General features: G+C 37.5%; 1 protein-coding gene across 4 annotated transcripts in view; it reads right to left on the bottom strand.

The window, feature by feature from the left end:
* Positions 1 to 26,012, bottom strand: part of tnks.S (tankyrase, TRF1-interacting ankyrin-related ADP-ribose polymerase S homeolog) — a 128,408-nt gene that overhangs the window by 95,445 nt on the left and 6,951 nt on the right. For all 4 annotated transcript variants that reach the window (XM_041582082.1, XM_041582077.1, XM_041582075.1 and 1 more), the window contains 2 exon segments: positions 25,711 to 25,935; positions 11,574 to 11,669 (listed from right to left, as the gene is read on the bottom strand). In XM_041582082.1, the coding sequence (XP_041438016.1) occupies positions 11,574 to 11,669; positions 25,711 to 25,935 (321 nt within the window).

Here is a 26,012-nt window from a genome sequence, read left to right on the forward strand (position 1 = left end):
CTATTGGTATAGGAATGATTAAAAGTGACTGCAATCTCAGCTACTCGGGTCGGGTACCGCTGACCCGAGTATAAGCCGAGGTAGACTTTTTCAGTACATTTTGGATGCTGAAAAACTCAGCTTATACTCGGGTATATACGGTATTTACTAAACTGTGAATGCAAAAATCACAAAAAAATGTGTTTGTTTGTTTTTTATATAAAATTGAACTTTTAATAAAACGTTAATTTTTCGGAAATGATTAAACTCCGAAGATGGAATAGTCAGAATCAGAAAATCCGGCATCTCAGACGATGAGGTTGCATAAGTCAATGGGAGAAGTCCCAATATTTTTTGATGTGCGCTGGTTTTCGTGCAATGACCACAATGAATTTTAAATGAAACAACTCAGATACAGTTGAACTGCAGACTTTCCGCTTTAATTCAGTGGGTTGAACAGAAAGATTGCATACATTTTTTTTTTTAAAACAATCACTTCATTTCAGGGGCTTAAAAGTAATTGGACAAATTAAAAAACTGAAAATAAAATGTTCATTTGTAATACTTGGTTGAAAACCCTTTGCTGGCAATGACAGCCTGAAGTCTTGAACTCATGGACATCACCAGATTCTGGGTTTCCTCCTTTTTATTGCTCTGCCTGACCTTTACTGCAGCAGCTTTCAGCTGCTGTTTGTTTGTGGGCCTTTCTGTCTGAAATTTAGTCTTCAACAAGTGAAATTCATGCTCAATTGGGTTCAGATCAGGTGACTGACTTGGCCATTCAAGAATATTCCACTTCTTTGCTTTAATAAACTCCTGGGTTGCTTTGACTGTATGTTTTGGGCCAATGTCCATCTGTATTATGAAACGCTTCCCAATCAATTTGAGCAGACAGTGTCTCTGAACACCTCAGAATTCATTCATCTGCTTCTGTCCTGTGTCACATCATGGATAAACACTAGTGTCCCAGTGCATTTGGCAGCCATGCACGCCCAAGCCATCACACTGCTTCCACCATGTTTTATAGATGCTGTGGTATGCTTTGATTCATGAGCTGTTCCATACCTAATCCATACTTTTTTCTTGCCATCATTCTTTTAGAGTTTTTTTTCTGTCCAAAGTATGTTTTTCCAGAATTGTGCTGGCTTTTTTAGATGTATTTTAGCAAAATCCAATCTAGCCTTTCTATTCTTGATGCTTATTAGTGATGGGCGAATTTATTCGCCAGGCGTGAATTCGCTGTGAATTTACGCAATTCGCCGCCAGCGAATACATTTGCGAAACGGGCGTGAAAATTCGCGGGCATTAAAAAAACGGACGCAAGCATCAAAAACAAGACATCGGCAAAGCGACTACCACTACTGGTGTCTTCCGTGGATGTCCAGGTCTTTTTACATTGCTGAGTTCACCAATGCTTTCTTTCTCAGGATGTACCTGCCACTCCTAATATTGTAGCAATTTTTTCTGTTTTTGCAGCTTAAGGATGGCTTGTTTCACCTGCATGGAGAGCTCCTTTGCCCGCATGTTGTCTGTTCACAGCAAAATCTTCCACATACAAGCACCCTCCCTCAAATCAACTCCAGGGCTTTTATCTGCTTAATTGATAATTACATAACAAAGGAATTGTCCACACCTGCCCATGAAATAGTCTTTGAGTCAATGGTCCAATTACTTCTGAGCCTCTGAAATGAAGTGATTGTGTTAAAAAAAAAAAAGGCTTTAGTTCCTCAAATTTTATGCAATCTTTTTGTTCAACCCACTGGATTAAGGCTAGGGGCACACGGCGCGATTTCGCCGCGATTCTGCGCTGGGCGAGTTGTCGCTGCGTTTTTTAAGCCGAAATAGCTTTGCTAACTTTGGCGCTGGCGTCAATGCAAATCGCGGCGAAATCGCTGCGCTAATTCACACGCGGCGATTCTTTTTCTACTGTCGCCCGGAAACGCCCAGCGAGGCAACTTCGGACGACAATAGAAAACGAATCGCCGCGTGTGAATTAGCGCAGCGATTTCGCCGCGATTTGCATTGACGCCAGCGCCAAAGTTAGCAAAGCTATTTCGGCTTAAAAAACGCATCGACAACTCGCTTAGCGCAGAATCGCGGCGAAATCGCGCCGTGTGCCCCTACCCTAAAGCTGAAAGTCTGCAGTTCAACTGCATCCGAGTTGTTTCATTTAAAATTCTTTGTGGTAATGTACAGAACCAAAATTAGAAAAAAGTTGTCTCTGCCCAAAGATTTATGGGCCTATAGTATTTGTGTGTCAGAGCAAACATATCTTATTGGTAATCAGCCTTGAAGAAGGAACTGAAATGTTCTGAAAGCTTGCTATGATAATATTAGTAAGCCAATAAAGGCATCACCTTTTCACCACTTTTGTTGTATCAAAAGAGTTCCCAGACCAACCTCATAGCTGCACTGTTGGCTCACCTCAAACTGACTCAGGACATGCTACATAAAGCTTTACTAAAAATTAAGGTGAACAAGGCTCCAGGGCCAGATGAAATACACCCTCTGGTACTAAGAGAGCTTAATTCAGTTTAAGACCGGGCTCTATTTCTGATTTTCTCAGTCTCTCGTCTGGTATGGTACCTATGAATTGGGGGCGACTAATCTCCCCGAACGGCTTCCCTTGTCTTCCGCCGGCTATAATGAAAAAAGGCCTGCGGCATAGCACACGTAGCGCTTCATACTCCGAAGTCGCCTAAAGCTTCCTCGTGAGGCAACTTCGGGCAAGTATTACTGCACAGTCATGCGACTGATTCAGCCATGATTCTGCAACACCAATCACATCATATTTCCTCTCCGGTGCCATCACCTCCAGCTCTCCAATTTAACCAGCCAGGCTCCTTGCATTTGAAAACATACATTTGATACTGGAACCAGTATGCAGTGATAATAATGTAAATACAATATGGTGAATTGGCAAATGACAAAGTAGTGTCAAAGTTCCTCTTCACTTACTGCTATTCCAATTGTTTGTGAGCACTGGAAAAAATTCTGGAAAACAGTATATAAAACCTATAGTATTGTTTTGCCACCATGGATGAATTTATGTAACTTACCACGTACAAAGTTCTGTTTTATTGCAATGTATGGATTTTTTTAAAAGTTAAATATGCACAATGCATTTTCAACAAATATTCTATTTATTGTGCTCTTTTTTTTCGCTTTAAATGTCCACTTAAAGAAGTCAGTAGCCATTTGGCATTTATCCGCCCCCCCCCCATAGCAGGATCTTATTTCTCGTTATTCCTTTCATGCTGCTGTACCTTAAATGAGGATTATAGTATAGCTGCCCAGAAAATATTCTCTTCACAATGAAGATCTTTTATTTCCCCTACAAACAACTAATGGTATTTTTTTTTTTTTTGGGAGGAGGAGGGGTAGGAATTTAGATCGGAAGTATAAAGTTTCTATACAAGCTTAACAGGTTGAACCTGTTTATGTTAATAAAACACTTCAACTTCAATATGAAGAGAAACACAAACTTTTTGTATAATTACACCACAGGCCGTTTCTTTTATCAAAAGATGGCACAATTTTCTCATGACTTCTCCAGCAAACTTAAATTTTTATGATTTGTATACTTCCCACTATTAAAATGTTAGGATTTCTGTGAGCTTGCAAAAGGAACAATAGCATACTAGCAAACTAAAAGTGCATTAAGTGGCATACAAAAAAATTTACTTGTATGCTCTGCATACAATAATGCCAACCCCCACAATGTATTTTTTTTACCAAAATAGATATGAATTTTAATGATTCCTTGTTCTTTTGAAATTAGACAAATGACTTGTTACCAATATTAATGAGCCCAGTATAGTAGAACAAACCCATGTTTGCAGCATCTTAAAAAGAAACAGAAAGATAAAAGATCCTTTACCTGGCAGATTTTCAACTGTTGATAATCTACAATCCCCAGCATTTCCAGAAAGCTCATTTATGTCAGTAAATGCTAGGAGTTGCAATTAAGCAACAGTAGTAGAGCAACAGGTCTCAGCACCGAAAATAACAAGCAAAACTATAGCTTCATGTCCTATGAAACCAATTGTGTCTGGTTAAAAAAACAAAACATTTTCTTTCTTCTAAAATCCATAAGAAGTTGTGCTTATCAAACACGGATGCCAGTTACCTATTATCTAAAGCAGATAATCATTTTATACAGTGGAGGCAAACGCCAATCTTTTTGTGGAGCTCTAACAGACTATGCACAGTTAATTGCTTAGATGTCAACAATGCAGCTTTTCAAACCAACCCCATCAATCGTATGGGCGCATGGGAGCTGAAATCAATTGTACTCCTGGCAGTAATTGAAAGCAAGCTACTTTTAATCGAGTTAGGTTGATCACAAGGAGGCAGCCTATTTCATGAATTAAAACAAAGGAAAAAATAGCACCTGTTTCCCAAAAGTGAGCAGTGAAGGCTGGAAAACACAGAGTAACATTTCAGCAAGAAACATACAATTTACCTGAATAAAAAACAGATAACACACCATGTTCATGGATTCTATAGTGGCAATTTTAAAAACATTTATGCCTTCCAGTCTATACATGGGCAAAGTAAAGTGAAACGTTTTAAGACAATAAACAGTGGTGTCATAGCAGGATCATGTTAAACATTGATATTGTTAAAAAAGGGTTGTGGGCCACCTAAATTAAGCAGTTCTTGCACCTATGGCTATGTAGATGCTAGACTGCAACTTGTAGACTTCCACAATGGATCTGAAACCTGTGCATCTTCATCTGTTGTTCAACTCTAACTCCGAATCAGGTCGAAGGTGCATAACTGTTTCAATGTCAAAACAAAAACTGCTATACCTATTCGTTCACATTATAAAAATAATAACATGTCTTAGGATCTCCTTCTATTTTTCTTAACAACACGGTAAACTAGGAAGACAGAGGTTACTGTGTGCTCAGAGTAGTATTTATATGGAGATAGAAGATATTAATCTGCATGACATCGCAAACCAAAACATAAAAGGGGACAATGAATGCAGCTAAACTCCCTCTGCCAATATCATAAACATAATCATATAATCATTATTAAAACACTGATTGAGACAACTATATGATACAAAGTTTAAAACAGAATTTTTTTTTTTATTCTGCTGGTACACTTTCTCTTTTATGTCCCATATTAGTATAGCAATGGTAAAATATGTCATATATATTATTTGAGAAACAAGAAGCATATACAGGAAAGTAGGGATGCATCGAATCCACCATTTTAGGTGGATATGTAAATTAGGGGGGGGAGAGGAAAGAGAACTGCTGCGCAACTATAAAAAAATTTTACTTGCTTGTTTGTTGAGGGAAAGTCAAGATTTTTTGGATTCGGATTCAGCCAAGCACAGATTCGACCAAATCCTGCTGAAAAAGGAGTCCCAAACCGAATCCTGGATTCAGTGCATCCTTATAGGGAAGTGCTACATGTAAATATTTTAACAATCTTCATTTTTGCTTAGTAAGATTTATTTATACAAGCACAATCACAGAATAATGCATTTTTATTCCTTCAATACTCACAAGAGTTTCGATAGATCTGCCCCTAAGTTACGAACCTCCATTCGAGTAGCAACTGACCACTATATAGAACTAACTTCTTGCATATTTAAATTATTAACCCAGTGAGCATGAAGCATAATGAAACAGGAACATTAAGCAGTGAGTTAAGTGTCTCGTGACAGGCTTTAGATTTTCTCCCAACAATGACTAATATCCTTCATGGATACCATAAAATAAAGCTTGCAATCAGTGGAGTAACTAGATGTTACTGAGCCCCACAGCAAATTAATTTTAGGGCCCCCAACATATCCAGAAATTCTCTGGTTTTACAAATATATGTTGAAATGGCTCATAACCAGAACATTGCAGGTCTCTATAAAAAGAGGTTGCATAAAATAGCGAATATGTAACATTGCTTCATCTAAATGAAACCATTTTCATAAAAATATATTTTTCTAGTTATATATACTGATGCATAATCTCAAATAGAAATACTGCCAAGTAAGTACTAAGGTGAGGTCTGGGTGAGCGCACAAAATTAAGGAACAGTGTAAAAGGGCAATATTTACAGATATGTATATGCCAGTTTGGTAAGATTATTTAATAGGTCACTTATTACGATATAAATTATCTGTTGGTCAAGTATTCAATCTAACTGTATAGTTTGCCGTTGCCTCCAACATAGCCACGAGCTTGCGCATGAAAACAATTGTAGTCAGAAAATACCCCAGGTCAGGTGTAACTCAACATTCACATTGCACCAAAGTATGGGCTATGCCTGGTACTCATGAGCTGATACTGGACAGATTTCCAATATTCCAAGAAGGTCAGTGAAAATCTGCTTTTGTGTTTCCTCTACCTAACAAAAAACTCTTAGGTCACGAGCAGAAATCATCCAACTGAAATATCATCTAGCGTTAGTTCACTGCAATGGCCATTGACTGCTTACAGACATATTTTATAAGCTGCGGCTAAACTTCACTTTGTTTAAAGAAGATTTAGATAACACATACTGCCATGGGACCAGAAGGCAATATTATTTTCTCTGGATCGAGTTTTATTTTTAAAGTTAAAAAATCCCCCCCTTTTTTGAGAACATTCAATTGGGGGTATTTGCAAATAACATGCATAAACACACACCCTTAGACTTACAGTGTAATTTAACACCTCTCTTACTGTGTTCCACTGTGAAGTAATGGATTCTGGGTCTCGAAGCCCCCTGCTTTCCATAGCTGGTTGGATCACTTTCTGAGTCTAAGAATTTGGAAAGGGGACTTGTCCTTGCAGCACAGGCAGGCTATCATGGTTTCCTTTAAAATTGTGGAATTAGATAAATTTGTTTAAAAAAAATATTCATTTTTTGGAAGGTCAGTCAGTGTATATGCACCTTTTTAACATATACTCAACAGAATTATCTTATGCCAAACGAGGCGGGGTATATTATCCCTTTAATAAGCAAATAAGGGTTCAGGTTCTGTATTGTGCCATTTGCAAAGGATTCCACAAAAGTGCCTCCCTACTATTCCTAAATCATACTGTGTAACAAAGTAAGTCATAATTTTACTTTAAGAAGTGGCTTAAAATAAGGAATATTTTATAAAATTGTGCAATTTTGTTTAAATGTTTAAATTCTGAATCATCTAGAAAGGAATGAGTTACAATATTCAAAAAAATTGTGTGTATGAACTTTTTTATGAACTAGTTTATCCAAACACCACAATCTACCACCTCAAACCAGGCTTAAACTGGGAAATACTTAGGTGGAAAGAAAATGTTGGCATAAGGATTGGTGTACAAAAGTGTAAAATGCAGTGATGTGTCATGGAACCAGGTGTGCAGGCAGCAATGCACTCAGATTTATTAGTAGGCGCTAAATTAATAAAAAATAAAAATAAAAGCTTTAGAGGCTTTCATTTCCTGGTATTACTAGATGTTAGAATGCATTTCTAGATGTTAGAATGCATTTCTCTACATAACACTAAGAAACATTGAAACTTGTGTCTATTTTGAGTATGGCATTTTTTATTTTAATTTAACATTGTAGTCTGCAGGTCTACCTTTTGAAGCTTCAGTTTTCTAGGATTACATCTACCCTAGCCAATAGGCTGAAGTTTGGAAATCAGAAACGAGGAACAACTTGGGGTGAAAGTAAAGCTATTGATAGGTGTATTGCCAGTAAAACTTAATTAAATCTATCAGAATCTGGTTCATTCCTATAATGGATACCACATTGTATATGGCCAAAATTATGTTACAGATAAACAATGTAGCGGAATATAGGCTATTGATGTACATAAGACTGTTTTTCCATTATTTATTCATTTTGTTAGGATATTTGTTTTGATATGTTGATTTGTATAAGCACTTTATCCACAAAGAAAAAAAAAAAGAAATGAGGAACAATAGGAGAGGGTTTCTATAAAAAGATAAGCAATAAAAATAATATATAGTAACATAGTATGTTGGGTTGAAAAAAGGCAGACATTCATCAAGCTCAACCTTCTACATCTGCATACCTCCCAACATTTTGGAAATAAAAAGAGGGACAAAAAAGTTGGCGTGCGTAGCATGGGGAATGTTTACCACGCCAATTTTTGTGGCCACACCCCATATTCACCATGTTCATTTTACAAAATTTGGCAGGTTATGAAAGTTTGAACATATTTCTGTGTTTTCTTTCATTTACAGTTTTGCTAATGAAGATGACTTGCCCTTTAAGATGTGAGTCTAACATTTCCCAAGGGACCTGTTATCTTATATTGTTACAATTACTTATTTGGTGATCTCAAAATTGTTACAAAAGTATCTTATATGCAGCTGTGGCCATTCTGGGCTCTATGCCAAAAGCCAATTAGTTAGAAACATTGTTTCTTTTTCTGGCTGCTCAATGCAGAGAAAAAACAGGACTTTCCAGTACAAATGAGGGACTGCAACTTGAGCTGTCAAAAGAGGGACTGTCCCTATAAAAACGGGACAGTTGGGAGGTATACGTCTGTATATAACCTGCCTAATAAATAAAAAAAGAATTTGATTTGGTTACTCCCAGCAAACAATATAGCATTTTAACTCTTTGCATTCCGACAAATGTACCGGTAGATTCCATGGATTCACGATAAATGTATCATTGTTCAAATCATTCGTTTAATTTTTAGAAGATAAATATGTAGGAACAATTTAAATCAAGCCAGCATGCTACCAATTAACTTAGCCACTGGCAATCTATGGACTGAGTAATTTCATCTTAGCAAAGACATCATATTTATCTGGACACTAAAGTGAAGCATGGTAGAAACACTATGGGTTAATCATCATTTTAACATCACTCCACCCATGTTTTCTAATTTCCTATAAACAAGCCAAATCCTATTCCATATACAGCTTGCAATCTAAAACTGATAATCGAGGTACAAAAACACAAATAGGTCTCTGAACTTGATTCTTTTGGGGACCATAATACAACTCTTCTCTACAGGAACACTGGGTCTGGAAATAACCAAATACAGTATATAGCACTCCAAACCAATATAATAATGATTAAGAGTGGAAAGCTATTGCATCTTTCTGAATAACTGAAGACTGAAGTCACAAACAAGATTGCAAACAAACTACTTGTACTGTACTGTATAGGCCCCTTTCATTTGTGCTGCCAGGGGCAACTCATGTTGTGCCAAAGAAAAGTATTTTCCCTTCATCTGCCTTATAAACCTGGTGAATAGCTGCTATATATGAATGCACTCTCTAGCGATAAGCACAATATTTTAATACAAAAATAAATGCAGTGTTACTAGACATTGCTAGGACATCACATATGTCTATGCTGCATTAAAAGAGTGATGCTCCTTGCTTACTTCCTAATATGGTTTGAGCCTTAAAAAAAATGATAAAATGATCTATCTGCAGTTTTGAAAAAAAAAAAAACTAAGCAAGAACTAAAAATACAGATGTAGCTTTTCTTTGGTTATTTGAATCCACCTCTAAAGTTAAGTCAAAACATCTATTCTTAATGTAAATAGGAAGTATGAAAGAATAAGTGGTTGGTTGCTCTACAATGCCTCATGTTATTATACTCTGCTATTTCTACATATCAGAAGAAGCTATGGTGAATCCAAATAGGCAATACTGCAACCCTCATGGCATCCATAATCTGCAATAGTGCAACCCTCATGGCATCCTTAATCTGTCTATGATAAATTGGCAATTTCTCACTTTTATGTATTGATTTAAACAACCGTTCCATATGCCTGCTTCTGAATATTTGTATTGCCTATTCCCTTCACAGTTAGTTATCATTTTAGTATATAGGTATGGGATCTGTTATCCAGAAACTACTTATCCAGAAAGCTCCAAATTACAGAAAGGCTGCCTCCCATTGACTCCATTATAATCAAATAATCTTAATTTTTAAAAATGATTTCCTTTTTTTATCTGTAATAATAAAACAGTACCTTGTACTTGATCCAGACTAAGATATAATTAATCCTTATTGGAGGCAGAACCAGCCTATTGGGTTTATTTCATGTTTACATGATTTTTTTATAGACTTAAAGCGATACTGACACGTTCGGAATAGTTCACCTAAAAGCCCCTCCTCCCCCGCAAACCTGCATTAACCAGATCCTCCGACCCCGCTAAATGATCTTCTGTACCATTTCAGCGTCACTGAAGCAATGCAGAAAATCCGATAGTAGAGTCAGCACGTCGGCTGCACACAGGTTCGCGGGGCTGGGGGCAGCTTTGAGGTGAACTATTCCGGGTACAGCATTTACTGACACGTTCCTATGATTTTTATAGGAACGTCAGTATCACTTTAAGGTATGAAGATCCAAATACGGAAAGATCCGTTATCCAGAAAACCACGGGTCCCGAGCATTCTGGATAACAGGTCCCATACCTGTACTACTACAGGCATGCGACCGATTATCCACAATGCTTGGGACCAGGGATTTTTCAGCAATTTGGATCTTCATACCTTAAGTCTACTAGAAAATCATGTAAACATTACATAAACCTAACAGGGTGGTTATATCTTTTTTGGATTAAGTATCAATTAGTGTTTTAATACAGAGAAATAGGAAATCAGTTTAAAAAACTTGGATAACGAATCATGTACATCCATCTCTCTCTCTCTCTCTCTCTCTCTCTCTCTCTCTCTCTCTCTCTCTCTCTCTCTCAAAGGCACAAGGCTCATACAAATGCACACATTCAAGGCATTTAGTGTGCTTGCAAACTGTGTCTTCACATTTCACAACCTATTTAAGGAAATAAAAGCGATTGTATCATTAAGTTATGCAAAGAATGAGCACATATAAATCATGAAAACTAATAAGCATTTTTTCTTTACAGCACTTCTATAAAATCAAGGTACATCAAGAGATAAGAACAATTTGGTAGAACACCTAAGAGCACAAGTAGAATATATAATAACTAAAAAACAAGAACATAACTGTTGTAGCTTGTGTTTAGTGCCTTTAATAGCTTTAATAATTATTTGGATTTTGGAAAAGTACACTTTGTCAGAGCAAATATGTCGCCACTGAGCTTTTGAATCCTATTGTAGCAAAACATTACAATAAAGGGGCAAATTTAGGGTCCTGCACTCTGGAGTTGGGTGTCATTTAAAGATCAGATGCAATAAGTTACCCAAAAGGCATACAGTAAAGTAAAGATTAGCACAAATAAGTTTCAATGAAAACAACAGAAATACAATAGATTTCTTTAACGTAAGTTTAATGTCGTGTAAACCTTTATTTACATAGAAGGATCAGTGGTTACCGCATTTTCAAACCTGTGAGAGAATGCTAAAATATTTCCTTCCACTGCAATATGTTTTCTTGGGGAAATAAAACAGTATTGGTAATAAATTCTGTATATGCCTTTTGCACAAGGGAGCAGGATGCTCTGATGCAGATCTACCCAGCAGCAAGGCAGTTGAAGTCACAAGTGTTTTATAGATACAGTGTCAAATTTCTAAAACAGTACTTGATAAATGCTGAGTCAATACCCAAAAAAATTTTGTGAAAGATATGAAGGCTTACTTTGTTAAACCCAAAAAAACAAAGATTAAATTAGGTCAGGAAGAGTGATACTCACCAGTAAGGACAGCTTTGGCTGAAGGGTCAGCCAAGTCCAGGGCAGATTTCCCATCTGTGTTTCGGATACTAGGATCTGCACCATGCTGCAGCAGTACTGTGCAAGGAAAACAGAAACATCGTCTGATCTCAGGAAAACACAGGTTATACGCAGCAGTGACTTTCCTTGGCATAGTGTTACAATGAATATTCATTTCCACCTTATACTCTTCTATTAAATAGAAACCACGGCTGCAAATGGATCCACAAATAAGAGCGTAAAAATACAACAAGTTGACTACTCGGGCTATGAGAGTGCCATGTGACCCTGCATCATACAAAAGCCTGGTAGGCTGCGATACAGTTTCTCTCGTCCCTCCTCCCGGTTTCCTTTAAGCAACTGTAAACGAGAAGCAGGAGAGAACACTGGCTAAGGCTCACATGAAACTGCATCTGAAGCTACTCAATCAGACACGACACATATTGCTGGCAGTCATGTCTGCAGGCTCTGCCTCAGCAAACAAATGCTTCATCAGTCTCTCAGGAACAAAATATCTTTTCGACAATAACAGCAAATTACTGCCATCATGCATCACACTTTAGAGCAACATTCTTTTTTACAGGCAATGGTCAGACTATTGAGTTATGAAAAGCCACTGCAAGCACCTGTTGGTTATTAGCATTCATATACAGAAATGCATGACGTGCTTACAACATGCATATTGCTTTCATCCAACACATCCACTTCTATTCTAAGTTCGGAATACTCCATTTCTTTCAGCAAACTTCTCTAACGGAACGACTCTTGCCCACTTTGCACATGATCATCGCTTTAAAAAAAATGGAAATGTAAAGTGTTTTTCTCAACCTAATATTTTTTCCTATTACAAGCAACCTAACCATGTTAGCCTTGTCAGTAGTGCACCACAGTGTACAGTATTGTGCTAGGACCAGCAAAATCAGTTTTAGAAGGGGTTTTTCACCTTTAAATAACTTTTAGTATGATTGTAGAGAGTGATATTCTGAGACAATTTGCAATTAGTTTTCATTTCATTTCAGTTTTTGACCTGATTTTTATTCAGCAGCTCTCCAGATTGCAATTTCAGCTTTCTGGTTGCTAGGGTCCATATTACCCTAGCAACCATGCATTGATTTGAATACAAGACTGGAATATGAATAGGGGAGGGCCCTAATAGAAAGATAATAAAAAGTAGCATTAAAGGACAAGGAAAGGCAACAAAATAAAATCCCATTTTTACTTTCTTTAATGAAAAAGAAACCTATCTCCAATATACTTTAATTAAAACATGTGTACTGTTTTTAGAAGAAACATGACTGTATGCAGTGAAATTCTCCCTTCATTTACTGCTGCGGATAGGAATTGTCAGATGGTCCCTAACTGCTGAGCAGGGAAACAATCATACTAATGAACAGCAGAGGGAGCCCCCGCCTTACTTACCAGCCATGCAGAATTCAAGCAGCTTTGTTTTTGACGATCCCTAAGCAGCCCAGATCACACTGAGCATGTGCAGCTCAGGGTCAGGCAAAGATGTTTAACAAAGTTACAAGATGACAGCCCCCTGTGGCCAACTTTGAAAGCATAAATCATTATAAAAATCATAAAAATACAGCATTTCTAGCCGTATTTTATTTTAGACTTTCCCTTTCCTTTAACTATACATTTGCAGCTTTACAGAGAATTTGCTTTTAGGTGAGGTCAGTGACCCCATTTGAAGGCTTGAAAGAGTCAGAAGAAGGAACTATAAAAAAATAAATAATGAAGGCCAATTGAAAAGTTGCTGATAATTAGCCATTCTATAAAATACTGAAAGTTAACAGATAGGCGAACCACCCTTTTGAAGAAATAAAGGACACTAATGAAACATTGAAGGTACATTATACACTTTTTAGAGCTGTACACACATGCACACACAAATACACACTTATAGGTTTTTCTTTTTAATTTTTTTTCATCAGTTTCCCTCTAGTTATTCCCCTAAAAACTGTTGATTTCCCAGCGTGACTATTGGATTAAGCATTCTGACCACTAACCATGCCATCGGATCAGTTATTTTATTATTTCATTGATTTGCCTAATTGTTTTTGGTTTTTGTGATTTTATTGCGGTTTATGCTTGCAGGGATTATCCTGTTTAAAGGGACAGTACCCTTAAGAAGCGCTTGAAGATGGAGAGACTGTTTTGTGGAAGGACATTAAAGGACTTTGCCTTCTTTAGTTAGCTAAATAGTCAGCGCAAGCAAGTTAGTTGTGAGGCTTTACTCTCACCTGGTTAGGAGTGCTATTTGTACTAGTCGGCCATTTATATTTAGATAAACAGTTATTCAGTTTAACAAATACTGTAGGGCTCATTTATAAACACTGGGCAAATTTGCACCTGTACAGTTGCAGTAGCTCATGGCAACCAATCAGATGATTGCTTTCACTGTTCAACCTGCAACTGTCTGAAAAAAGCGAATAACCGAAAGGTTGCTATGGGTTACTGCCCAGGTGTAAATTTGCCCAATGTTTATAAATGAACTCCTGTGTGTTTTATTACTGTATTCCTAGTGGGGCCACCCATAGGTGCATTTGCGAATCCCACTAAGTGGAGGCACTGCGCTGGTAAGTACCAGGTACCCAGTCTCTCCCAATAGCAATGCGGAGTGGCTCAGGTTTGTCCTGTGCCATTAGGTAAGTGCCACACGTGGAGTGTCCTTAGCCTGCATCGTCCAAACCCTACAATTCCCTACAAACGTGATTTCAATAAGGAAAGAAACTTGACATTGCAATCCAGTGTGGGTTATATACAGTAGTTGTTGCATGCTGTCTAAGCTGTGGAGAAGTTCTGATGCAGAAAGAGAGGAACTGTTTAACAGATGGATTTCAGCATAGAAAATGGCATGTATTCATACTTTTCGAAGAAATAGGCAACTGTGATGGATATATTAGGGGTTTCTGAGTGATGTGGGACTCTTTATCAAATTTTGGTTTGGAAGCCGGAGTTCTCCTATAAGAATCATTCACAGCGAGAAAATTCAATGGGTGACTTTCGATTTGAATACAACATACATTAAGGGAAACAAATGTAATTCTAAGTAACTTAAAATATATTCATAGAAATGTTTCAATAATTATATGTAATGTAAATGCTATAAAAAGCAGCATCTGTTTGTTTATATTCTGTGCTCCATCTCAGACCCATGAAACAATGTTGTACTGCAGCTGATTAAAAGACCAAGCGGAGAATGGACGCCTGTTACATTGTTTTAGAGACAAATCATTACAAGGAAAGGAAAAACAAATACTGTATTCAGTTTCAAGTACATTTTGCATCATCCCCATGAAAATCATTAATGAATATCGGAATGTTGTTAGAATTACACTTTAATTCCATGTAATATACCGTAAGCATTGTCTTGTAGGTTTTAGGGCCCACTTTGAACAAGGATATTTAGAATACAGTGGAAATTAACAGGCTACAACTGTCATGTCTGTACACTTATTTTTCTATTTATCATGTAATAACATTCTTTATATGTAACATTTCTGCACACAACTACACAAAAAAATAAAATTACAAATACACATTAAAGGAAAACTATACCCCCAAAATGAACACTTAAGCAACAGATAGTTCATATAATATTAAGTGGCATATTAAAGAATCTTACCAAACTGGAATATATATTTAAGTAAATATTGCCCTTTTACATCTCTTGCCTCGAGCCACCATTTCGTGATGGTCTCTGTGCTGTCTCAGAGATCACCTGACCAGAAATACTACAACTCTAACTGTAACAGGAAGAAGTGTGGAAGCAAAAGACACAACACTGTCTGTTAATTGGCTCATGTGACCTAACATGTATGGTTTGTTGGTATGTTTGTGAATCCTACGATCCCCAGGGGGCGGCCCTTATTTTTTAAAATGGCAATTTTCTATTTATGATTACCCAATGGCACATACTACTAGAAAAGTATATTATTATGAAAATGGTTTATTTACATGCAGCAGGATTTTACATATGAGCTGTTTTATGCAATATCTTTTTATAGAGACCTACATTGTTTGGGGGGTATAGTTTTCCTTTAAGTTTGCAAGATTCACATTAACTACAACCCTGTAAACATGGAAATACATAAAGATTTGCATAAACACACTATCACCAAAAATTTAAGTTTATATTTGTGACAGAAAACAAAGTATTTCACAGGTTATAATAGTTTGGGGCCAGGGAACAATTTACTTGAAATTATAGGGGTCTTCCACCGACCAAAGGATAATGTAAATGTAAAGTGTTAATATTACATATTTTCAGTGGTTTACGGTGATAAACAGGGAGATTTGTCAGCCATAGGAAATCCGTCTACCCGCAGAAGAGATTAATGTCCTGAAAATACATTATCACCATGAATAGCTAGAGGTAACATTTATGAATCGCGTAACTCCTGCAAAAATGCAGAACAAGGCAATTTGTGGCAGTCACACAAATCACACATTTTACCATAGGCAATTCACACTTATGCCAACACAAAGGTATTTTCAGACGATTTTTCTCCCATGGGTAGTGTAGCTTTCTCACGGTGACAAAAACCTTTAAAGTTATTTGGAAATCCACTTGCAAATTGAAAGCAGTATTTATCCCTCTCTGTTTTCTCCCCCTGATTACTGAATAAATGAAGTTCTCCTCCAGGATGGTCTATTAACTAGTTGGCTTCTGTGAAATTGTTTTAGGACTCAGAGACAGAAGGACCTTAGGCTAATGCCACATGGGGGTATAGTAAATATTGAAAAATGAAAGTTGTTTTTTTTTAACCTGAAAAAGCGATTTGCGACTCAAAAATAACCTCAGAAACTAGAATTTTTAGTGGAAACAATGCAAACCTTAATGAATCTGCCCCATAATCTTCACCCTCACCTCTAGAGGATTCAAACCAGTGTACTTGATTGATTTACTGTCTGTATTGACAAGGAATGTTTGTAAGCGCCATACTTTTTTTTTAAGCTTAAAAATAAAGAAGTGTTTTACACTATTGGGCTACCCTGCTTCTATAATTTTTAGTAAGTTTCTCAGTGAAGAGATCCACTGAATATTTTGGGCTGAAAGAGAGATTCTGATATTCTAATACCGAAGTGGGGGGGTGTCTGTGAGTACCCATCTAAATAAGCTTAATGGATCTGGGTTGTGGTCTACTTGAGCTAAGATTTTTTTAACCCTTGCAGTCCCCTAGGACAACTGGGAATCGTTTTTGTGCACCTGTTTTCCTAACTCTCACACATATATGGTGTATAATTGAAGCACTAAATACACTATATACTTTTGTTGCTCTCTTGCAACTAAGAGTGCTGGAATTTTCCATCATTGGTGTAACTTTGAGGATTGTACAGAGTATTTCATCTTGCCAATATTCCCAGCACAGAGACAGAAGGAGTATTTTATCTTGTATTTTGGACTATATACTTTTAGGCACAGAGCAGAGAGAGACACACAGGGTGAGACTTAGTCAGGCTATAAGAAATATGGCAGTTGGACTTGGTCTGCATCATGTTCTGGTTCTAAATACAATTAGACTCTGCCAGATACGCTGGAGAGGAAGTATGCGACATGAAGATGATTTTTGGAAAAACTGGATTTGAAAGGTATGCTAAAGTATGTTCTGCCTTTAATATAATCTATACCGATATGAAAAATCAAGGTATAGGTCCGCTTAAAGAGAAAGAAAGGTTCACTGTGAGCAATGTTTAATTCTTCTAACAAGTTAAATACAATTTCTGCATTCTGTGTTGATAAATAAAGCCAATTAAACAATGGAATTAGATTCTGTCTGAAAAGAGAGTTTTGCAGTTCCAAAATTAACCTCTGCATAATTTATTATTAAACTGACTCAAAGGTAATAAATGGTAACTGCACTACAAGAAGAAAATTAAAAAAAGCACCATGTTTAATTTATACCTAGTTCCTAAATATCAAGAATCGGCTTCTTGCAAACTCTTTAGTTTCAGAAATAATTTTTCTTCATATAGTGTTAGCAAATCGCCAAATAGATCATTTAACTTCTAATATGACTAACAGTGATATTCTGTTGCAAATTTTTTGTGAGAACATTCCAAACAAGAGAGGTGCTGAACAAGAAGCTATCTGGTTGCTAGTTGCCTATTTTAGCAAGCCAGCATTGGTTGTAGTAACAGATTGGAAGATGAATAGAAGAGGTTCTATGAGACTACAATTATACAGTTATTGTGACCTTTTTATTATCTTTCTATTCAGTCCAATAGTTTTTGGCTGCAAGGGTCAGTGTCTCCCATTTAAAAGCTGGAAAGAAGTCAAACAGAAAGACAAGTAATTCAAAATATAGATTAAAAACAAGACCACCTTAAAAGTTGCTATGTTGAGCTGTATCCACAATCTTGGCTCATCTTGTAGCTGCAAAAAGTCAATTTTAGGCATGGCCAATGTAAACTGCTTAGTTGACCCTGGATATGCCAAAAGATAAGGAGCGTTTTAGGACTAGTCTCAGCAAGGTAATTGAACCAAATATTTCTGCTGGAGCAGCTCATTATATGGGGTGGATCTAAGAGGTTATTTTTTGGGAGGAGGGGGGTTACAACTATGTAAGAAAGTTAGATGGACTATGCAGATTTACTAACTACAGGTATGGGATATACCTAATTCATGTCATTTGAGCATGAATAAATGTATAGTCACCATACTTCTCAGATGAATAGCATCATAGCTGAGACTGCTGTCCTTTTAGGATTTTTCAAGTCCCTCTTAGCAATTTAAGCATGAAAATCTCTTGCAACTCTATCCTGATAAGCACAACAAGCAGGCTTTGCATATTATTTTATGCAACTCATTCAAATCTGACTATTAACGAAAAATCACCTTTCTAAAAGTGTCTAAAGTAAAGTGTCTAAAGTAAAGTGACTGCTGTTGTAAAACAATTGCAGCTAAGAATTATTTGTTTAAAAATCATAACTATATGATAAAAGTATTTCTATATATGGGAGACATATGACATAGCAGTTTTTATACATTTAATTTTGCTTTAAGCTACAAAATAGACAAGAACTTGATAAAAGTATTCCTATATATGGGAGACATATGACATAGCAGTTTTTATACATTTAATTTTGCTTTAAGCTACAAAATAGACAAGAACTCTACTTTGCGTAATGTTTACATTCTATGAAACTGAATTGGGAAAAAACAAAGAAATCCACATGTTACTGGTGCTGCTGACATATTTGCTAAATTAGAAGTGGCAGCACAGAACAAAAATGTAAATGGAAACTGTCAAAAACAATACAGCTGACTAAGTGATGAAGAAAATAAAAAAAGAAGTGAAGATGAACTGGGGCTGTATAAAGAAATGAAGTTACTTATATTGGCCACAAGCTACTTCATTGGAAATAGGATATTAAGGAAACACATGCAAAAGCCAATTTTACTGTGCAAAATGATATTATACTAGATTGTAGTACTTAGTCTCAACCATACGCTGTTACATTAAGCCCACAGTCCATCTCAAGGCCTTTTCACCTCTCAGTATTCACATTCTCATGTCAGTGACAAACAAACATACCTTTCTACTATGCACTCTATAGTGGCAGTACAAGGGTCAATTTTGGGTTATTAGGCCCGGTGTTGGATAATTGGTCTACAAAGCTGGCCAAGTAGAACAGATCTTCTAGTTTATCAATTTAAGGATTTAAGTTTAATAGAGTTTAAAGTAGTGCCTGTCACTTTTTTCCTTCATGGGAAAAAAGTGGTGGGCAGGGGAAAAAAAACTGAGCCAACAGGAATAAAAAAATAAATAAATATGTGCCTCCCCTGTCCTATTATAGGTTTTTGTAGAAGCCAGTAGGGCTGGGCGTGTCTTCAAACATAATGTGCAGTCTTACCGTCTTTGGAAAAAAAGATTCTATGTACAGAAGCCAGGTAGTAGAGAAAAAATTACTGGTCGATACGCTTGGTATAAAGGGCCTGGGGAGAAAACTATTCAAACTGCCTCTTACTAATCTCCCTTCACTACTTGTCCTTACTAATTACACCAATAAAACATTGTATAGGCAGTAGTCATGATTCAGTCATGAATCAATGTCGTCAAATGCCACACTTATGTCAACTTTTGTCATCCAGCTTCATTTAAGCATTACTTAAGGAAGCTGCTCCCTCTCTCCACACTGCTAGTAGTATCATCATTTACGATACCAACATATTGAGCAGTGCTGCAGGATTAGCTTTATAGCTACAATACAGTATTGGGTGGTACAGTGCTAGCCCTGGTTAACTTCAAGGGCCACATTTTGCTATAAAAAGCCAATCAATGCCGGTCACCCCTTTGCCACTGCCCAAGAGGAGAGATGTGAATCTGGGGAGAGACAGTAGGAATCTCCTATGTAATAAAACCAGCTCTAACACTATTTAAATTAAAATTTAATTTGTATGGTTCATATTTAGCATTTACATCCAGAGGTGCTAAACACAGTCTCAAGTACAATAACTATATATATTAAAAGGTTCTGGATAGAAATGTCTGTTCTAGAGTTACTAATCTGCATTGTTGTGCTCAGATTGCTAATTCCCAGCATAGCCACCATAGAGATGAAAAGAATATAAAACAGCTCTTTTTAATCAAATAAAAGCAATAGCAATATTTTTTTTTTTTTAATGTACACACTGATTCTACATATGTCTGCTCTCCCAGATAGGGAGATATATCTCCCTATCTAGGAGAGCAGACATATGTAGAATCAGTGTGTACATTAAAAAAAAAGTGCTATAACAAAAAAGGGAAAGATGTGCTCGCCAATAATTTTTAAACCATTTAAGAGCGGGCGCAATGAGGCTCTGACCACAAAATTCGTATAGACAAATTCAAGAGGTCCTCTGCACTCAACCCATTATCGATCTATTAAAGGCATTGAGACATTTTGTACTTTGCTCTCCTAGATAGGGAGATATATATTTTTTTTTAAATCTGCTTATCCAAAAGGCTCTCACAGTATCTTATTTAAAGGGATTCTATCGTGATTTTTATTGGGTCATTTTATTTCTAAATTACCTTGCAAATAATTGACTTCTACCATATAAAATTTAATTCCTGAACCAATAGTTTTTTTTTAGTTCTAGTATTTGTGTGTAGGCAGCCATCTCTGGTAATTTTGCCTGGGCATGTGCTTTCAGAAAGAGCCAGTGCTGCATTATGGAACTGCTTTCTGAAAGGCTGTTTAGCGAGGCTGCCAAACGAGCGGATCTTAAAGGACCAGTAACATCAAAATTTTTTTTTAAAAAATTCGTTAGTATACAACGAAAAATAAACACCAAGACAAATTAAATTTTTAAATTTCATGTCCTCTTCAGAAACGGCGAAAGGGCGACCATCCTTCCTGCAGTGATTGATTTCTCCTCCCTGGCTATTCTCCTACTCAGTCCATGTCTCCCAGCACTCAGCGCTGTGCTCAAGGTAGAGAGTCGGGACAGCAGCAGCAGCATGTCCAGCAGCAGCCCCCACAGCATCCCATCCAACTGGTCCACGAGTCTGGAGGCTGCACGCTGCTGCAGGAGAAGGTAAGGATTCAGGAAAGGAATCCTCCGCTGCGATTGCGGCGGCAGCGGCTACACGGGCAAGTGACTTGAGAAGGGGAAGAGGAGCCGCCGGCACATTCACTCACTGTATCCTTGATTGCGGCGGCTGGAGGAGGCGGCTACAGGGCAAGTGACCTGAGAAGCTGAAGGGGGAGAGGAGCCGCCGGCACATCCACTTGCTTTATCCTTGATTGCGGCGGCTGGAGCATGCAGCTACACAGAACCTCCTCTGTGACCGAATAAACGAGACAACTGCCGATCGGCATTTGCCAAACGACAGAGGGAGGGAAGCGGCTGTAGTAAGCCGCCCTGAAGTAACTCTGTTCTCCGCTGCGGAGGCAGCAGCGGGCCCTGTTGGATGGGATTCTGTGGGGGCTGCCGCTGGACATGCTGCTGCTGCTGCTGTCGCCTCAATCGCAGCGAAGGATTCCTTTCCTGAATCCTTACCTTCTCCTGCAGCAGCGTGCAGCCTCCAGACTCGTGGACCTGTTGGATGGGATGCTGTGGGGGCTGCTGTTGGACATGCTGCTGCTGCTGTCCCGACTCTCTACCTTGAGCACAGCGCTGAGTGCTGGGAGACATGGACTGAGTAGGAGAATAGCCAGGGAGGAGAAATCAATCACTGCAGGAAGGATGGTCGCCCTTTCGCCGTTTCTGAAGAGGACAGGAAGTGGAGTTTCGGTAAGTTATTTCTTAATAAAGGCTTTGCAATTTAAAAATTTAATTTGTCTTGGTGTTTATTTTTCGTTGTATACTAACGAATTTTTTTTAAAAAAAATTTTGATGTTACTGGTCCTTTAACCCGATATGCCCACCAAAGTCAGGGCGATATCGGGTTTATCTGTTCGTTCAGCCCTAACGCCAAAGATCAGATTACAACAAAGGAAATGGGCTCCGACGGGTCATGGAAAGGCATTAATTATCTGATGTGGTCCTCGATCACAGGAAAAATCAAACCTGCCCGATCTATAAATAGGCCGATTTTTGGCATGATATTGATCAGGAGACCAGTCGAAAGCCCCCACACACGGGCAGATAAGTTGCCGAATCGGTATTAAGGACAGATATCGGCAACTTCAATCTGCCACATTTAGATCTACCAGGGAGCGTTTATCTTGCGTTAGGGAGCTGCTATCTGGTTACCTTCCCATTGTTCAGCAGGCTAGGCTGCTGTGGGGGAAAGAAAGGCGGTGATATCCCTCAAACTTGCGGTACAGCAATAAAGAGTGACTAAAGCTTAGAGCACAAGTCACATGACTGGGGGCTCATGGGAAACGAACAATGTGTCTAGCCCATGTCAGATTTGAAAATTAAAAATATTAAAAAAATTAGTTTGCTCTTTTGAAAAACATTTTTCAGTGCAGAAGTCTGCTGGAGCAGCACTATTAACTCATGCATTTTGAAATAAACATGTTTTCCCATTAAAGTATCCCTTTAAAAACATGCTAAACCTGGTTACTCACAATTTATTTTTTTTTATGCTTCAGTGAACCACAGCTACCACCCCCCCTAAATAAATTGTGCCCCTTAGTACCTCTGAAACTACTACGCTGCACAGCAGTGATGGCAGCTACCATGATTTTGACCTTCTTTTTTTCTAAGGAAATGGTAATGATGTTTGAGGCTGATTAACTTTCTATTGCGGAAGTAGCAAGAGAACTGTAGGTACACATTTACATCAGTATAGTAACCCAGATCAACCAATCACATATTTGTTTTTAGCATCTACCTTGAGGTAAACAGTTTAGAGCGAATTGCCGATTGGTGGCTTTAAGTTACTACACTGATGCAAATGTTTCCAGTGTTCGTACAGTTAATGAAAAGGAGAGCACATGACACAAAATATTAGTAAACAAACGCATATGGCAGGCATATGCAAGAAAAACCCTCTGATGTGACACATTACACAGTAGCCAAGTTTCTCTGGAATTATTTTTAGATGCTGGAAATTATATTTAATAAAACTCAGTAGGTGGCAGTGCATCAATATTAAATGGAAAGCAAGAAGATATTTATCAGAATCTCCAGCTTTAGATAGCTAAAATCACTTAGCAAATATCATTTGAGGTTGAAACTAAAGATACTGCAGCTAGTTTAGGAAATGGCTTAATAATTTTGAGTAAGCCCACAAAAGTCAGCAATACTTTGTGTTAAACTTGAACTATGCATTAATTCTCTAACACAAATGATATCAAATGTTTGGACAGAAAATTGTATGTATATGCCCCAATATTCTTTTAAATGAAAGAATGTGCTTAATGACAAGTCTAACTGACTGGCCAAACTAATTTAGCTATATGAAAAATACATTTTGCTGCATTTACACCTAGCAATTGACTGCAATTAAACAGAAAATTGCAATAGTTTTGTATACATTACAATAAGATCTGCACTATTTTATCATGAAAACTCCATTTGGCTTTATGATGCATTAAAGTGATACGGACACTAAAAATGTTCTTTTCAAAATATGACTCTACATTAAAGTTACCTATAGGTCATGATCATTTATCACTGATAGTTCTGCTTTTGTAAGTAATTGTCACTTGAAGTTCCTAAGGGCTCCTACTGACGAGCGGTTGAAGCTGCGCTCCCCTGCATTCCGTTTTTCTGCTTTCAGCCGCAGGGGAGCGCAGGAATAGACACATTAAGTTCTTTTCAATGGGGCTGTACTCACACAGGCGCGTGTAGGCGCCGAACACAGGAAAAATGCAGCATGTTGCGTCTCAACCTGCGTTTGTCGCCTACACGCGCCTGTGTGAGTACAACCCCATTGAAAAGAACTTAATGCGTCTATTCCTGCGCTCCCCTGCGGCTGAACGCAGAAAAACGGAACACAGGGGAGCGCAGCTTCAACCGCTTGTCAGTAAGAGCCCTTAACCTGACTTTTTTGCCAACATAACTGTGCCTTCTTAACCGGTCAGTTAGAGTTTCTAATGCTAACGGACTCCCGCTGCACAAATATGGCAGCCCCCTCATAGAGGAACAGGGTAGTAAAAAAAAAGTAATTTAAAAGCATCTGGCTTATACTTTTATGGCAAAATTAAAAATAGCATTCAAAGACAATGTCATGATGGACAATAAAAAAGGTTAATTTCTGATGTCAGTATCTCTAAGCAAAATCAAGAAAAAAGGTTTCATAACAGATCACAACAAAACAATACACATTCATACACAAATAAATGCTTGTATAATTTGTGCTGAACAATACATATAGCATATTAAATTAAATTAGATATGAATCAAATTCAAGAAATAATAATGTATTTAAAGGCAAGGAAGACGACACTAAACAAAAAAATTAACTAAAATGATATGGATGTAGTATTAAAATACCACAAAAATTGCTTTGCTAGTTTAATCACCCTCCCAATTTGAGTAATGCACCTTACCTGAAAATCCATGATTTCCAACAATTAAAATGTTATTAACACTTCCTTTGTTATATTTCTTTAGCAAAATCAATTTCATCTTTGCTCTTCAAACCCTGATATACATTTAGAGCTTGGTAGCATAGTAGAGGAAAAATAAAAATGTTGCATATCTGATACATCTAAATGATTTAAGCCGATTTTGTGTGGCTTAATTTTTAAGTAAGATTATATTTAATACACTCAAAGCCTCATCCTAGTCATTATTTAGCGTAAACACAACCAAATAGCAACTGGTTAATGGAAAGGGGGAGAAGCAAGCAAACAGATTTAGTGAAGATCCCATTAATATATAGTCCAGAGTGTGGTGCACTCAAAAATGGTAGACAAAGTGTCTGAACATTTTGCATCTTTTACCTTGGTCGAATACGGACGAATTTGAATCATACGAATCTAAGGAATAGCGCATTCAATCAAATTCGATTCAAAGTTTTTCTCAAAAAAACCTTAAATTTTTCCAGTCCACCAATTGACTCCAAATAGGTTCTAGGAGGTCCCCCATAGGCTAAAACAGCAATTTTGCAGGTTTTAGTTGGTGAATGGTCGAAGTCGAATTTTTAAAGAGACAGTACATGATAAATTTCGATATTCACATTTTTTTCAAATTCAAATCGAATTTGGACTATTCCCTAATCGAAGCACACAAAAAATAGCTCGAATTCTTTTCATTTGAAAATTCACCTCGACCTTTGATAAATCTGCCCCTATGTGCCACTTTGAGTGGGGGTGGGAGATTTGCAGCATTTTACAAATCAAGCCACAGGCTAAAACAATGAATGCCATACAAGAAGCCATATGTGCAGATTGATCCACGTGTTCTTGACCGACCAAACCATACTTACTTATTTCAGGGGTCAGGGTCACTTAAAATTAACAAATTTATAGAATGGTGAAAGAGTCAAACTAATTAATACTTAACCCACTTGTATTAAGCTGGTGGCCAGTAGGATCACTTGATTTTCAAGTAATTACCAAAGATTAAAGCATGCAACCGATGAATATTGATGTAGGTGACCTATTATAACCAAGACAATGTATAAAAGACTTACACCCCCATGCATGGAAGATCAATTACACTTCTCAGCAGAGACTGAGAAACTTATAATTTATATATACTTAGGGGGAAAAGCTCACTTACCTATACAAACATCTATCTTGCCTTTAATAGATGCCTCATGAAGTGGAGTATAGTTCCAGTTGTCTCTTGCATTTGGATCTGCACCTTGGCATAAAAGAAGGGTTACAACTTCTGCATGGCCAAATGAACAAGCGTTGTGTAGTGGAATTAGGCCGCCATCATCTCTGGCATGTACATTTGCTCCAGTCTGCAGCAAGTGCTCCACAACATCTTTTCTTCCAAATCCTGCAGATAAGAGTATACACATTGGTAAATAAAACAGTCCTCTCAAGTAAGGGGTTAAGGGCATGGAAGATTTAAAC

This window comes from Xenopus laevis, chromosome 1L (assembly GCF_017654675.1).
Source record: "Xenopus laevis strain J_2021 chromosome 1L, Xenopus_laevis_v10.1, whole genome shotgun sequence".
In the NCBI taxonomy this organism is placed as follows: Eukaryota; Metazoa; Chordata; class Amphibia; order Anura; family Pipidae; genus Xenopus; species Xenopus laevis.